The sequence below is a fragment of the Rutilus rutilus genome (assembly GCF_951802725.1).
Source record: "Rutilus rutilus genome assembly, chromosome: 11".
NCBI lineage: Eukaryota > Metazoa > Chordata > Actinopteri > Cypriniformes > Leuciscidae > Rutilus > Rutilus rutilus.
The window spans coordinates 1,764,032-1,781,964 of NC_140216.1; the positions used below are offsets into that span (position 1 = coordinate 1,764,032).

Sequence of the window (17,933 nt, forward strand, 5' to 3'; positions counted from 1 at the left end):
TGAAGGGGCCTTTGATGTACAGATTAGTTTGGAGTTCATAATAGAGTTATTCGACTGTCTTTCAAACATGTTTGGAATGTTAACAATGAAGAAAGTCTATGCCACAATTTTCAGAACATTTTTAAAAAATTACAGTAAGCTGAGGTATGCAACAAGTTCACAGTTACACAAGTTTAATTACTATCAAATGTAACCACACACACACACACACAAACAAACAAACACACTCATACTCTCTCTCTCACACACACACACACACACACACACAATCATTCTCTCTCTCTCACACATACACACACACACAAACAAACACACACACACTCATTCTCTCTCTCTCACACACACACACACACTCATTTTCTCTCTCTCACACACACACACAATCATACTCTCTCTCACACACAAACAAACACACTCATTCTCTCTCTCTCACACACACACACAATCATACTCTCTCACACACACAAACACACTCATACTCTCTCACACACACACACACACACACACACACACACACACACACACACACACACACACACACACACACACACACACACACAAACAAACAAACACTCATTTTCTCTCTCTCTCACACACACACAAACAAACACACTCATACTCTCTCTCTCACACACACACACACACAAACAAACACACTCATACTCTCTCTCTCTCACACACACACACACACACACACACACAAACAAACACACTCATACTCTCTCTCTCACACACACACAAACACAAACAAACACACTCATACTCTCTCTCACACACACACACACACACACACACACACACTTTGTCTCTCTCTCTCTCTCACACACACAAACAAACACACTCATACTCTCTCTCACACACACACACACACGCACATCGTCTGTTTGATGCATTTTAAATACTGCATGTTCATATACGCCTATAAATAGATAGATACAATCAAACAAACAAACAAACGTGTCCATGCTGTTTAAATTAAGTGAGAGTAAACCGGTCTAACAGCGTGCTCGCAGATCCAGTAAGTTAAGGTGTAACTCCACTAACTCCACTACTCCATCAACTCCACTTCCCATGATCCCCTGAGAGCAGATCTCACTTCTCCAGCCCGCTCGGATTCACAGAGGGTTTTGCTTGGCAAGTGTTAATAAGCGAGACGCTTTGGCAGAATCACAGACAGCCAGCAGCTTTACCTTCCCATGATGCCCGAACTCAAGCACTAGCAGCATGGCTGTTCAAGGTAAGCTTTTAAACATCCATTTATGCTGAAATGTTTGTGTATTGAAATGAACGCCACAAGTACACACACACACACACACACACACACACACACACACACACACAGACAGCAGGTTTGGGATTATGATTGGCTGCCGATCAGCCGCAGATCTTTGCCCTGCTGCTCTTACACTGGAAAGCTATGACATAGAGATGGGCTCGCGGTGCCGTGTGTGTGTGTGAGAGCAGTCTATGCATGCAGTGTAAAGATTGACGATCTGCATCATTCAGTCTGCGCGCTCATCCTCTGATTCACAGAAGAAGACCACTGAGAGGAGCAGAACACAACACGGCATGTGCATGCTCACAATCCACCGTTTTAATGTGTAAAAGCTGTGTTTTGTGCGACTCTTTGACTCCGGTGCTTCGGATGCGATGCGCGCATCATTGAGGAGCGGCGGATCTGTTATTATTATTAATCAGATTTCATAAGGCGCTTCTGTTAGACAGGTGTTTGGTTTGTTTCGACCACCTGCTCTGGTGACATGATGTTAGGGCAATCTCCACACCTCATCGGAGGAATCCTCTGGATTCAGAACCCAATGCGAGGTAGGTTTATTCCTAAACACATCTAATGATGCTTATCGAGTGACGTCTTATCGATCGTATTGGCAGATCAGTTGAACTAGGAATAATGTAAAGAATTAACATCTCTTCAATGTGATTTATGCTTATTAAATTCGGTCTGTGGAATGACGGGGTATAACGCTCAGACAGGACTAGTTGTCATTATTTTTACTTCATGGGTCTTTATGTAAAGTGAGTTTTTGTATGAGCTCATGCCTGAAGCCATCGGATATCTCCACTGTTCTCACACTGGAAAAAAATATTCCTTTACCTTTTGTGACAACATGCCCCATAGCCCTGCGTGCTGTCACTGTACAATACAGTTATATGGGTTATTATGTAACAATGGATCCTGTCCTTTAACAGCCTATAATAGGCTTTTTCAGCTGAATGTAAACAATTATGAAAGAAACACAAAGCTTTTTGGATACGCTTCACTTTACATATATATAATGATTTGGAATCTACTCGATAAACTTAACTTTTGAAGAAAAAAAACACATTTTATCCAGTAGGAACTTGTTTGATCTGATTTGGCCTGGTTCCAAATACAGTATGACTGCAATTCCATTAGCATTTCTTAGATCTGTTGAATTGCCATGCTTGTATAAATAACATTTTGCCTTTGGTTTTAATGAAAATGTTTACTTGTTTAAACCCTGATTCATCCTATTCATGCATCTCGAGAATATATGTGATTAAAGCATTCACTTGATTCAAGTTTAATGAAGATGGAGTAAATGCATCTTAACCTTTTAGACTGAAAACATCCCATGACATTTAGTTTTTAACATTGTTTTGGTGGTTCCATCTTTAATTGAGTCGTACTGTACTAGATACTGTCACTTGTAGGGCCAAAAGCCAAAAATTACATTACTAAACCTTTTGTTGTCAGCATACTGAAGAAGTCCTGTCTCAGCATATACAGTCAGGAGAATAGAGAACCTGAGGATTTCTGCTTTACAAAACATAATGGATCTTTAGGGAGAGTACATGTACACTATTCCACTGAAAAACAGCCACTGCCTAAATATCTGTGGCAAACCTGTGAGTGATCATACATATTAAACGCTTTCTGGAAGGATCTTGCTGTATCATCTCAGGGGTGTACTTGTTATAGATGCTTTGGCTCTTCAAAACTCTTCTGATTCTTCTTCATGATTGGCCATCAGGGACGTGACATACGCTGAAAGCCTGGATGAAGACGGCAGTGTGACTGGAGGGCTGTTTAGTTAATGCTCTGCTGAATGATTCCTTAGTGGACGCTGTTCTGCTTTTAGAGTGACTTTTACACTTTATAAGACAGCAAAACACTCGATTCCTGCATTTGTGAAGTGCCCCTTTTATGCTTTTTTGGATATTACCGTTAATGTAGTGTGTATACTGTAGCTGTTTGTGAATGTAAATGGAGTTAATGTCTCCTAAAAGAAAGAAATGATTCTGAACTGAAACGAGTCATCAGTAATTCAGACTCCCTTCCTGCTGAACCTACGTAGGTTTATAACTAATTTGCATAATGCCGGTATCTGCTCTTGATTGGCTGAGCAGCGTCTCTTAGCTCCGCCCTCAAACACTGTAGTGTATCTGAGACTGGCAGAGTTTGGTTCGTTTTGTTCGTGACGAGAAGACGCTGTTTTCTGCTGACAAAGCAAATCCACTTTGATGAGATTGATACGGTGAAACCCACGCCATCGTTACTGTTCGTATCACTGTGTGTCAAGAGCTGAGATTCAGATATGATAATGAGCGTTTGCTTTCTGACCAATCACAGCAGACTGGGCCGTTTGACCAATCAGAGCAGAGCAGCTCTCAGAGAGGCGGGGGTTTAGAGAGACTGAATCTTCGAACAAACTGTTTTAGACACAGCGAGAAAAGGACTGATGCTGCACTTAATATTATGAGAAAATCAGTGGGTTTTTTTTATCTTGGATGCATCTTTTGTAGGAGATTCCAAAACAAAATTAGAAACCTTAAAAATGGCATAATAGGGGCACCTTAAAGGGATACTTCACCTCTGGAAAAACGATTGTGTATTTAAAATAGGTCATTTATGTAGAAGAAATGTGAAATTATTTTTGAATTTGGTGCCTTCTAGACTGAGAAAAGCCAGAAAATGTATTTTTGGCTCATGTGGATGAAAGACAACAACTCCCAGAATGCACTTGCTTCGCTGCCCTTGGAGGCCACTGCCAAGCCACGCCTACCGGTAAGAGCGCGCAGTTGAAAACAACAAGGCTAGGCTACTAGTGAGTCTCCGTGAGTTTGCCCGGGATTTCGAGATCGCCCAAAATGTCCGGGATTCGGCTTTTGCGTTCTACAGGCGCCATTCATCATGTTTACTGTGGCGAGCAGGACGAGGCTGAGGACCGCGGGAGAACAGCGCGAGGCCGGTGGCGTGATTACTGAGACGCACCGCTCTCGTATCTCTCACGGAGATTAGCAATGTTAAAACGCACATCAACCGATCACTTGTTTAGCGTTCATGTAAACACTACATTCAGATTCACCAATCGGAGTGAATTCAGTTAGATTGAAACAAAAGTTGTGCATGTAAACAAAGAATGGCGACTGCAGAAAGCAAAAGCCGAATCCTGGACATTTTGGACGATCTCGACGGCCGGACATGTCCGGGAAAAAGAAGATGGTAACCCCTACTACTCAGCTTTCTCCACAGAACAAGAGCCCGCTAGCTTAGCTTCCAAATAAAAGATGACTGACACATTCTGTGAGTGCGATCCCTCTATGGGCGGGTTGAACACATGCGGGACAGCTCCTCCTACTGGCTGTAGTCTCTCGCCTCTGGCCAAAAAAATCGTCCGATGACGCAAAATGACGATTTTTGCGTCATCGGAGGATTTTTTCCAGACCAAAAATACATAAATCTCTCGTCTCAGGGGGATATGAGGGTGGAAAGCACGGTAATTCGAAAATACTACAGGTTTTCTACTAATACAAAGCTTAATGCTAAATCCTGAAGTATCCCTTAAGCAGCAGAAATATGCATGTTATGTTGAAATGTTCGGCGAGCATCAAATGAGGAGAAATGCTTGAGAAATCCAGCTATGCTTCCAGTGTGTAAAAGGAGTATGTGTTGGAATGGCCTGGTGACGGATCGCTCACAGTCACATGAGACGCTCAAAGACATTTGCATTCTCAAGCCGCTGAACCGACTCAAGATCAAAACGCTGAGAGACTGAGACTGACTCTCACACACTCCAGGCGGACTCAGACTCTGATGTGCTGAAACACACTGCTGATATGCTGGAGAACATGTCGACAGATAGTGTGTGCCAGACTACAGCTTTTGAAGAGAGCAAGCTTGATCGGAATAATTGAGAGGGTGTTAAGGAATATTTTCTTATATAGGGCAGTTGAGTTGGCTGTATGAATTTTTTATTAGAGATTAAACATGTTCTTTGTTCAGACCTGCTGTACTTGCCGTCTTCAGCAGGGTTATTCTTTATTTAAGACAAATCCGTCTAACCCTGACCTTTATTCACACTAGTTTGGGATCAATACATTTAAAAAAATTAATAATAATATGATGCATTAAATTTATTAAAAATTACAGTAAAGACTTTTACATTGTTACAAAACATATTTTAAATAAATTATGTTCTTTTGAACATTCATCAAGTGATCCTAAAAAAGAAAAAAAAGAAAAGGTTTATAAGTGAGAAACTTTACTCAAGATATGAATGGTTTACTGGTAGATGTTTATTTTATGATGTCACAAAAAAATGTACATGCTTAGTGAATGGGAAATTGGGATATTGAAATCGGTTGATTTGGAAATACTTTATTCTTAAGGTTTAAGACCTTTATGGAAACAGATTAATATTGTGTCGTGCACCAGTTTAAGAGGTTTAACGCGACACTATTGATAGGTGAAATTTTCTTTTTCCTGGTTTTTAAACTTTATTTTAATATGTTTTGTAACGTTATTTCCTGATAACAGTTTCCTCAGCTGCATCTCTCAAATATCATTCATTCATATTCAAATCAATGTTAAAGTCATGAAAAGAGAAGTTGTGCTCGTCTTTTCTTCCCTTTTGTGACATCTATCCGAGTGAAACGCTTCTTAAACGAGGACAAATGTGGGCGGGGCTTGATTTTGTCCGTGGGGAATTGATTGGATGGTTGTGGTTTGCTATTGGCTGACCTCATGTGATTGACAGGTTGCACCGCCCTCGTCATCAGAGAAGAGATGAGGGGAAGTTCAAGATTACCATGAATGTAATACGATGTGCACGGAGAAATCATTTAGAATAAACACTGCAATATTGCACAAAAAATAAGAAATGTCAATTTTGTTTTTAAGGTGACTTTAATGGTGTGAAATGATTCTTGTTGAGATTTTAAATATGCACTCATCGGTCAGTCATTGAAGATCTGATGTCAGCATGCATGTAGTTCCTCAGTGAGTTTTCTAAGTCGACACACCTGAGCAAAGTAAAATATGTGCTCATAGCATTCCTCAGTTGAAGTGCTAAGTTGAAATCACTTGCTTATCTTGGAACATTATGTACATTTCTTCTTAGGAATACACCATGTATACTCTTAAAAATAAAGCTTCTTTAATGGCATTGTTTCCTTGACAAACCTTTATCATCCATCTTTCCATTGCACAAAAGTTTCTTAATCGTTGAAAAAAATGTAAAACCTTCTTCACATTAAGAAAAAAATGGTTCTTTTTCTCACCTGGGGTCTCATTTATAAAACTGTGCGTAGGAACCTTACTAAAAGTGTACGTGCGCCCGAAAGCCAAAAATGACGTACGCAAAAAAATATTCAGACTTATAAAACCGTTCGTACGCCAGAACCTGCGCAGAATTCACTTTATAAATACCAGTCAGCGGAAGATTGTGCGCACATGCGTCTCCACCCCGAAATAACCATTTATGGAGTTTACAATGCCTAGTTTTACTATGCAGATCCTCATCTGCATATCATTTGCATATGATTATTCATCCATGTGATAACGTTTATTAACGGTACAAGACACATTACATTAATAAAAATCAAGTAGTTGCCTATATCTTGCCTTGTTTTTGAATACATAAATCAAATAGTGTAAAAAACATTTCAGAGAAAGTTTTTCTCAATCTTTTCCACTGGCCGAATTGTATTTTTATTTGATTTATATTTTTAATGGAAACAGATAGGCCTTGGGCATTATTTGCACAAAACTATTTTCTCAGACAATCTGGTATTATCATGATAAGCAATTATCTCTGTGGTTTAAACATTAAAGCACAGCACGCCACAGGAAAAGTGTTCAAAAACATCGCATCCACAACAAATATTTCTATTGATTGAATATAAAAAAATGTTGTAACTTCTCAGTAATGATTTCATGTTTAAGTGTGTAACTCCATTAATTTGAATGCCATATTTAATCTAAATGTTTATATCAGAAGTAAAACATAGTTTAAATCATTATTTTATTTATTTAAACTGTTATTTGCGTCAGTTTACTAAACGGCCCAACGCGCTCGGTGGCGCGGACATTTAAGAAGGGATGGATATTTGCTTCAAGTGACAGGCTTGGTGAGTGAAATTATATTTTGTATTATCTTTCTGTATATGTCTTTAGATTTTCTGTCTAAAAGTGACCAAAAAGACATTTAACTCCAGCTCACCATCGGTGTCGCCAAACTGCTCCATCTCCAAAACGTTCGTACGCATGGGTCAGAGTTTGCGTGCAGGTGCGCACATTTTCCCGTCAAGTTTGTTTTTATAAATCACAACTTATGCGTCAGAAGTGGCGTACGCCTCTTTCAGGGCCTGTTTTGTGCGTACGTAACGGTTATAAATGAGGCCCCTGATCCCTGAAAGGTTCTTTGGAGAACCCAGACTTGTTCTTTAATGGCATCGCTGTGAAACCAGCCTTTTGGAAGCTTTATTTTTAAGAGCATCGATCTCAATCAATCTTCAAAGAAACCTCACACATACTGAGACTTTCATTCCAAGTCTCAGATGTCGGTGAGCTGATAATGCCGTCTCATCGATATGGATTGTTCTGCATGTCTATTAATTCACTCCTCTGCTATTTTTACTTTAGAGAGTTAGCTGATGCCAAAGGGAAAGGATAAAGATAGTCTGTCTAATTTAAGCTCTGATTAATATTCATCTGAATTGAGGCTAGAGGAGCTGGCTGCCATTGTCTTCTTCACAGCACATTTTTTTTGCTGATTATTTTGCTGTAATTGAAGCACTTTGGCATTATCAGCTCTCCTTTAGTGAGTTGTTTCCAAGTAAAGGATGGATTGATCTGATACTGAGCTTTGCTATCAGACTAAGATGCTGGACTGGCTGGCAGTGAAAGTCAGCAAGTGTCAGTTTATGGTGCAAGTCAGTTTATTTTGAACATATTTAGTTTTATGCAAGGATAAGCTTCTTATATGCATGCTAAGCAGTGTTATTCTGACTGTTGAGGTCAATAATAACTCATCCGCTGTCATTACCTGTCTTCAGTCAGATTGCAATCATTGGATGCCTTGAATGAATCACTTACACTGAACTGAAATATACTTTTCAGAGCATTGGTTTGTATATCAGTATCGGACGATATATGTTCTTTTTTAATGTTATCGGCCCAATAAAAAAAATGTTTTGGCAGAAATGTTAAAGCTGATAAATAATGTATTATTTCCTTCAGCTGAGAAACGTCAGATGTGCACTGTTCAACGTGATAGTTTTGAATGGCTTGAAATATGATTGGAATCACTTCAGAAAAGGAAAATACAGTTCAGTGCAACATGTGCACGTCTGTCATATAAGCTATGAAATAATAATGAGAACATCATATTTGTGTGTTTGGGACATGGCTTTTAATGGTGAGACTAATCAGGCTCTCAAAAATTTGGATTTAGATTTATCGGCCGATATATCGGTTATCGGCTTTCAAATGTAAAGAATTATCGGTTATCAGTATCGGCCAAAATATTAATATCAGTGCATCCTCAGCTATGACATTAGTTAACAAGCTCAAATCAGTTCAGTGTTAATTCAGTTTAGTTCACTAACTGGGACAATGTTGCAAACCTCATCAACTTAAAAAAAATAAAAGTATTCAGCTATAAAGAAGACAACAACTTCGTTATTCAGTTCTCATCCGGTATAGTGTCACTGCCGTCAAATCAATGAATTAAATTCTGTTTGCATCATTGACCATCATTCTCCAGTTTTTCCCTTTAAAGCTGCTTTGAAACTGTCTGTGCTGTAGAAATAACGCTGACTTGATTTGACTGTATTGCTGAACTTGATGTATTGTATGCTAATTTGTCCATTGGTAGGAAATGGCGAGTGTCGGGTGTCACTTTCCTTGGTTACATTTGCTGAGGCTACATATCAAATTTGTGTTGGAACAAGCAGCTGAAAGTTAGGAGGTCATAACTGATTATAGCTTAGACTCTTTTCAATGGGATAAAGAATAAAAGAAAAAAACAAGATGAGAACAAAATAAGATGACTCCTTTGTGGATCTTGAGAGAGTTTATAAGCAGAAAGTTCACCGTCTCAGTGGACACACGCCTTGTTTCCCTAAAATAGGATTTTGAAATGCTTTCAAAATTCTTGCTCCTGATTAAATATTTATATCTGTCTCAGTACTTTGTGTCCATATTAGCTTGCAATGCTTGCTATATATAATCTCTCTAAAGACCTCGACTGTTTCAGATGTGCAGCGAGCATCTCGCCTCTGTTTTGTCTGCTAAGCAAGTTATTGGGAGGCCAGCGTTGAGGATATTTTTAGAGTAAAGTTGTGTCTAACATGGGTCACTACCTTTTTTTTTACTTCCTAAAATAAATAATATATTTGGAGTACATCTTTGTAGTTTTTGAATGGTGGAATTGTAGAGAAACAAAGACCTAGAGGCATTAAAGAGATCTATTATGTGCTTCTACAAAGTATTGATGTTGTTTTTGGGCTCTATGAAAACCTTTTCCTGCTTGAATGTTGATTATTTTCCTCATATTCTCCATTGTTGCGGCTCCTCTCTTCCCAGTCTGTCAGTAACGCTCTGTTTAGTTCCTGTCTCTATGAAGCCCCTCCTTCTGAAAAGCACACTGTGCTCTGATTGGTCGGCTGGATCAGTGTGTTGTGATTGGTCGTGTTTGGGAAATGTCCCGCCCCTTACCATAACCGCCAGTTTAACACACTACTAACTAACTCAACCAGGCCCCGCCCCTTTATTGTGCGTATGAATTATTTAAATGAGGAATATTGTGACGTGTTCGTTCCCGGAAGAAACTCGAGACTACAATGGAGGCGTTTCGGGAGATCAGGAACACTGACACTGATATAGAGAAGAACTGGAGCTTTTTCATCCTCAAACAGGAAAGCTAAACATTATTGGTCCTCTTTAACACCTGGGAAATGTTATTCAGTCTTAACCTCTGATAAGATGTCATGCTGAATCACTTTAGATGCGATGAGGAAATCTCACACTTGAACCCGGCTGACCAGTGGTACCCTGAGATCCAGATTGGGTTTGGAGATGTAATGAATCGAGGAGACCCACACAGCCCAGGATCCAATATCTGTATCCAATTCCTGAATTAAGGTGACCTACTTTATAGAGCAGGGACAATCCCTTTATCTTGGATGATGGCTTGAAATTGGGAAAGGGGGCCAAGATGGGAAGCTTTCTCTTGGCTCACATATGGGACAATTAGGTCTCTCTTTCCCTCTGTCTTCTAAGAGCTCAATTAGAGCTTTAGCGAGCGTGTAACGAGGAGTCCGAAGTGTGTCAGCTTTAGCGTTTCTGAGCTAGTGCTATTGAACTTCCCTCTCAAGCTTCAAGTTTCTGCACAGGTCTGCTTACTCAGGTCTGCTTGACTACTGAAATCTGATCAGATCTGTCACATTAAATCAATTTTATTTTAACTCTCAGAGACCCAAGCTTGATATGAATATTTTCTCCCCCACAAAGATTGTTGTGGTGAATCTTGGATTTAAAAATGCTGGAATGAGTTTTCCAGGTTGGACAATTTCATGGTTATTGTTAAATATATGATTAAATATGGTTAGACTTTCTTCTCAGCAAGCTTTAAGAGGCTAAAATGTGGATCTGTAGGAGTTTTCTGACACTTTAAACTTTCATGACTCTGGGATGTTTGTACACCTCATGATGCATCTGAGATTTGCATCTTTTTTTGTCCATGTTCATCTCTAGTGTGTAGTGTTGCTGTTTGAGGATGAAAAAGCTCCAGTTCTTCTCTATATCAGTGTCAGTGTTCCTGAACTCCTGAAACGCCTCCACTGTAGTCTTGAGTTTCTTCCGGGAACGAACACGTCACAATATTCCTCATTATAATAATTCATACGCAGAATAAAGGGGCGGGGCCTGGTTGAGTTAGTTAGTAGTGTGTTAAACTGGCGGTTATGGTAAGGGGCGGGACATTTCCCAAACACGACCAATCACAACACACTGATCCAGCCGACCAATCAGAGCACAGTGTGCTTTTCAGAAGGAGGGGCTTCATAGAGACAGGGACTAAACAGAGCGTTACTGACAGACTGGGAAGAGACGAGCCGCAACAATGGAGAATATGAGGAAAATAATCAACATTCAAGCAGGAAAACCTGTTCTAGACTTTGAAAAGGGCATAAATAGCTTCTTTAAAGGCCTGCAATGAAGTTTTCCCAGTGAGAGAAGGCCAAGAATTCAGCATGTTTATCTCATAGCAACTTGTCAAGCTCATCAGGCTACGTTGGTAATCATTTGCAACGTTTATCTGGGATTTACTGTGACTCTTTTGAGAGCATAATGAATACACTATAATATAAGTTTACTTGGAAGATGCTAAATATGATTCAAAACAGCAATGGTGCTGTATTTCCCCAACAAACCTGTTGCCGTGATACATTTTAAAGTTTGTGTCGGTATATATGTACATAACACATATTTAGTAAAACAATATGTATTTAATTGCTTTATGCATGTTGCAGTTTTCTACAGTGGGTTACTGGGTGTTAAAGTAAATTAAAAAGTTTACTTTTATTGAGAACAGTGCCGTTCATTAATACATTTATTCAGCAAGGAAACTTTTTAATGATTTAAAGTGACAGTAAAGACATTTATATTACATATTCAAATAAATGCTGTTCTTTTGAACTTTATAATAATCAAAAAATCCTAAAAAACGTATCACAGTTTTTACAAAAATATGAAACTGTTTTCAACACTGATAATAATCATAAATGTTTATTGTTCATCATACTGATTTGTGAAGGATCATGTGACACTGAAGACTGGAGTAATGATGCTGAAAATTCAGCTTTGATCACAGGAATGAATTACACTTTACTGTATATTCACATAGAAAACAGACGTTTTAAATAGTAATTATATTTTACAGTATTACAATCAACAGCCTGGATGAGCAGAAGCGGCGTCTTTCAAAAACATGAACAAATCTGACCAACCCCGAACTTTCTGCAGTGCACATTTAGTTTTAAAGTGAAACAATACATTCAAAAATGACGACATCTCAAGTGATTTGTAAATGAGTTTAATAGTAATTAAATGAAATGGTAAATGTTATGAAGCTATGGATTTGATTCCTCTCAGTGTAGTGTCGCTGGTTTCTCCTGTAATATTTACAGTATATTACTGCTTCCAGCCTCCATCACAGCGCTGGGCAACACTGGGAGTGACCTGCCCTCACAGCTTCATATCTTCACCCGAATAATGACGTACATGTGTGTTCTGAATCAGCTGATTCTCAACCATCTCCACTCCTGTTTCTGGGTCACACACCGAGCGCACAAACAAACCACTCCACTTTAAATGGCCTGCCATCCATCCTTACTTCAGATCACTGGTGAAGAACACGAGAGGACAACAGCAACGCAGTCGAGATGTTCAGACTCTATTGAGTGAAATCCATCATCCTTTCCGGTCTTTCGCATTATAGGAAAAGCTTCACTGTGTAAATCAGCTCAGCTTTCCACACTTCCGTTTTCTTGTGAAAAATCCCTAATGCTTTTTCATACAATGACAGATCATAAAGGCAACTTTTGTTAAAAGAAAAAAAAAGAAAGAAGAAAGAAAGAAAAAGACAAAGAAAAAGATGACTTTTTTTTAAACCATATGATAACATTAAAATTAACAAACTGTAATTCAGGATTTTTTTTTTCATTCAACCGTAGCTCTTCAGTTCGACGGGTTCGATTCCCAATGTCAGCTGATCTGAGGTGCTCACCAAGGCTGCATTTATTTGATTAAAAATACAGTAAAAATAGGAAAATTCTGAAATATTATTACAATTTAAAACAGCTCTGCTCTATGTGAATATATAGTAAAGTGTAATTTATTCCTGTGATCAAAGCTGAATTTTCAGCATCATTACTCCAGTCTTCAGTGTCACATGATCCTTCACAAATCACTCTGAAACATTTATGATTATTATCAGTGTTGGAAACAGTTGTGCTGATTCATAGTTTTGTGGAAACTGTGCACTTAAAAAATATATTTGTAAAAATTGCAAATAAATTTGATAAGAAAATGCTATTTTAGTCTTTCTACTTCGTTACTTCACATTGCTTTGTAATTATCTATGCAATTTTCTTTTTTTTCTCTTTTTTTTTCAATTTTACAGTTAAAATTAAGTTTCAAAGTAAATCCTGCACTTTTTTTAAAGGCATAATTATATCCTTCAAAATGTCTCCTTTCATTTTATATGAACAAAATAATAATATAAGAGTGAGTAAATAATGACAGCATTTTTATTTTAGGGGTGAACTGGCCCTTTAAATGAGGGGGAGGAAAGCAGGGCTGGATTGAACAGTGAAGCATCTCTTTCTCTTTCTCAGTCTCTCGCTCCCTCCTTCCCTCAGTGCGCATGTCGTTCAGAAGAGGAGAAGAACGTCCTGATCTATATTTAGAGGAAAGGCAGAAAAAGCCTTCCAGCCCCGGCACATCTACACACCCCTCCAAACACACAAACCAAGGGCAATGCTCTGTCTCTGAGATCAATTACAGGTATCATTAATATATCCTGGCCGTTAGAAACCCTGGTTTTAACCGAGTGTGGCCTGAGAAGGATGTGGAGCGAGGAAGAGGAAAGAGAAAGCAGGGAATCTGAGAGAAGGAAGCTCTGCGTGCTTTGCATGCTAATCTGCTTTTTGTTTCAAGGCTGCTGTGTTCTGGAATATTCCCAGCGTTCCCAGTTCAGTAAACAAGAGCAGAGCGGTTTTATCCGTCGTTCTCTCAGTCATGGTGTTCATCAGACGTCGTCACGGCTTAGATTGGTTTGATGACCCGTTACGCAACGACACCGGCTGTGTTTGCACCCAGAGCTTGTTGAGCTCATCACAATTAGTGCTAGTTCATCCAAAAATTTACATTTTAATCATTTATTGTTCCAAACTTGCATGGCTTTTATTCTTCTGAAAGAGATTTCGCAGATTGTCTGAGCTGATGGGGAACAAAAACACCATAAATCATCATCTAAAGTATGAATTATGAATATATGAACTGTCTTGTTATAAGACTATTGGATATATTTTTGTCTGAATCCATGTGATAGCTTTGTATGTGCGAATCCGTGTCATTTTAGTTTTGGTTACACTTTATTTTACAGTGTCCTCCTTTTTACATGTAGTTACTGTAGTAATAACTATAAATGATGCATAATTGCATGCAACAACTAACCCTATAAAGTACATGTGTAGTTAATTATTACACAGTACTTAAATGCATAAGCACGGACACCTTAAAATAAAGTGTAACACAGTTTTTAATAATATTTTTGAACTCATTTTTATTTTTTCTGTTTCAGTTAAAGGAGAACTCCGGTCAATTTTAACATTGAGCTCATTTTCTTGTACATTTGGAGTGCTGTCAGTACAGAGAACAACGACAAAAATCGGGGTTGCCTACACCGTGTTATCCTCGTTTTAAAATCTGCACCCTGTTGACTTCAATGGGGCAAGTTTTAAACCTGCTTTTAGCCTCTTAACATCCTTGATGTGTCATTACAAGTGCACAGGTCATGTGAGTGATTCCTTGGGAGTGAACGCGAGTCAATCTGACTGCAGTAGATGTGAAAGATATGAATAAAAATGATGTTTATTCAGCCAGCGCACATACCTGTATTTACATCCTGTTTTCGGTCGAAGTCCACAGTAGTCGATTGTTGAGTTCACGCGCATAGGTTTAGTACTGACTAGGTTCTCTGTATTGACAGCACTCCAAATTTACAAAAAAAATGAGCTCAATGTTAAAATTGACCGGAGTTCTCCTTTAAAGTTTTAGTAATTTGTGCATTTCTATTTTTATAAAAAAATATTATTTTTTTTAAATAAGTTTTTTTTTTTAAATGTCTATATAGTTTATTATATATTTTTTGCTATTTCAGTTTTAGTTATTTTAGTACATCGTTAATCTAAATGAAAGTGAGAAATGTTGGAAACTACACAAAAAAAAAATATTGTAGTTTCTGGTTGCATTATGTTAAAATTTTAAAAATGTAATGAATACAAAGAAATAAATTGGTTTGATCAACAGAAACTCCAAATATTATGTCATCTAAACAACATTAGTTAATCTAAGTTGACAAAAGTGATAAATCTTCATAATAAAATCATGAAACTTTTACAGTGTAGATGAAATTAAATAAGCTTAAGTTTTTGTTTTGTTTCAGTTAATATTTGTTTTATTTAAAGCAACACATTTATGATTTTAGTTTTTAGATTGATTTAAATATAATAACCCTATAGACTGGAATTTAATTTGTTCATCATTTGCTTTCATTGCACGTAAAAGAGCAGCTTGGACATTCTGCTAAACTTCTCCTTTTGTGTTTCACAGAAGAAAGAGTCAGACATGTTTGAAAAAGACGTGGCGGTGAACAAATATTCCATAACTCGGCCCCCTGTGGGTGTTAAATGTTCTGTTGTAAACTGCGTGTTTATTGTTTGCAAACAGATGGGATGGAAATGATTGAATTATTAAATGAAACAGTTGGTTTACAGTATAGGATGCTCCAGTGGTGATGTTCTAGTCTCTCAGTGTTTAATCTGGTACTGTTCTCCTCGAGATCTGCGTTTCCAGGCTGTGAGGAAGCGCTGGGCTTTATGATCTTCATCGTTGAGTATTTCTGGCAGAACGAGCTTCGTCTGGCTCCCGTCTGCGCGGCCTGGATTCAGAGAACGTGACAGATGCGTTTGTTCAAGTGTTTTACGCTTTAATGTTCATCTCAACGACAGCCAGAAGATCTTCACATGTGCTGCTTTCAACACGGAGTATTAATAGATTATTATTAATATTAATGTCATTAATCACACATTAACCAACTGCTTTGGTTCTCTCTGAGAATGATCAAATCCTTGGTTCTGATTTGATTGTATGTGTCCATCATCTTTATGGTTCATGATTCATTAATATCAGACAGGATTATAGAAACGCTGTCATAATTCTGTCATCTCATGCCATCTAGAGGACGATGTGAAACATGTTTATGAACGAGCCTGGCATATGAAATAATAATCATAAACACAATCACAGATTATTGAACCCAATATCATTGAGATACTATTATATGATTTTATTAATATTTTGAATTATTTTCTGTATGTATGTTTTCTGTTTAATTTACAAAAGTTTTAGTAAATTTGCTTTATATAATTTAAAATAATTTTATTTTTTATATATTTCATTTAGATTTTTATAAATTATTTTAGTTCTAGTTTTGGTTGTTTTAGTCCAAGTTGAAATAAAAATGAGAAACTAGCTGAAATAAAATAAGTTAAAGTTTTGAATATATTTATTTTTCAGTTATCATTTATTTTATTTCAAGCAACAACAATTTTTTTTATTTTATTTTTTTATGGTTTGTTTTGGTTTTATGTCACTTGATTGAAACTTTAGACAAAATATTTTTTTTAAAGTTCCCCATTTTTCCACTGAGTATCATATTCCACAGAGAGAAAAATACACTTTAATATTATTTGCAGGCCAAAACTGAGCAATATTGTGTAATAAATGGCGCAAATGATGATGAACGAAGAGTAAGATGAAATTTTGATGCTTTTAATGTAAATCAATGAGATCTTTATAACAGACTACTGACATAAAACGCATATAAATATCAATATCTGCCAATAATGTCTTAGTAATATGATATCTAAATGCTTAGTTTAATGATCAAAGCTGTAGTTTTAAAACAGAATGTAATGCAATACAATGATGATTGAAAGATGAACAAATAAACCTTCCTCAAAAGAACGATGATCATATTTGATACGCATGATTTTTCTTTTAAAAAAAGATGTCTGGATAATCAAGTAAACCAAACCTGCTTCAGTCCAGCTGAAATATTACTAACAATATCAACGTTATTCTTGGCTTTACTTACTTAACCTTACACACACACACACACGCACGCACGCACGCACACACACACACACACACACACACACACACACACACACACACACACACACACACACACACACACACACACACACACACACACACACACACAGAGCTCCACCTTGTGGTCGTGTCCGCTCACTAACACTCTTGTGTTTGCTGATGTCCACAGCTGTCCACTGCAATCTGACCCAGAATGGGATTGACCATCAGGTGTGCTCAGAGGAAGTGACATCACACCGGGAGGAAGTGTGTGTTGATCATGGACTGGATGAGGACAGTCTGGGTTTCCTGGACCAGAGTCCTGGTTTCCAGCGCCGATCTCCACCTCAGCGCTCCGTCTCCGAATCCGAGCTGTCCCGGGTGAGAACATCCCTATAAACTCACCGTTTCATCATGATTCTGATCGCTGCTGCTCACCAGAGCTGCGTTTATTAATACAGTAAAATTGTGTAATATTATTCCAATGTAAATCATCTGTTTTCTATGTGAATATACAGTAAAGTGTAATTTATTCCTGTGATCAAAGCTGAATTTTCAGCATCATTACTCCAGTCTTCAGTGTCACATGATCCTTCACACATCACTCTAATATGATGATTTGATGCTCAAGAAACATTTATGATTATTATCAGTGTTGAAAACAGTTTAATATTTTTGTGGAAACCGTGATATATTTTATTTTTCAGGATACTTTGATGAATAGAAA

General features: G+C 37.8%; 1 protein-coding gene across 2 annotated transcripts in view; it reads left to right on the plus strand.

Annotated features, from left to right (window-relative positions):
• Positions 1-1,145: 1,145 nt before the first annotated feature.
• The window catches only part of samd12 (sterile alpha motif domain containing 12), a 101,449-nt gene continuing 84,661 nt past the window's right edge, over positions 1,146-17,933 (plus strand). Inside the window, exons 1-2 of one of the 2 annotated variants that reach the window (XM_084423372.1) lie at positions 1,146-1,237; positions 17,397-17,587. In XM_084423372.1, coding sequence (XP_084279498.1) covers positions 1,225-1,237; positions 17,397-17,587 — 204 coding nt within the window. In that variant the 5' untranslated portion in view covers positions 1,146-1,224. Of the gene's footprint in view, positions 1,238-1,686; positions 1,825-17,396; positions 17,588-17,933 lie in introns of those variants that run through there. The other variant, XM_084423371.1, reaches the window with a different exon arrangement.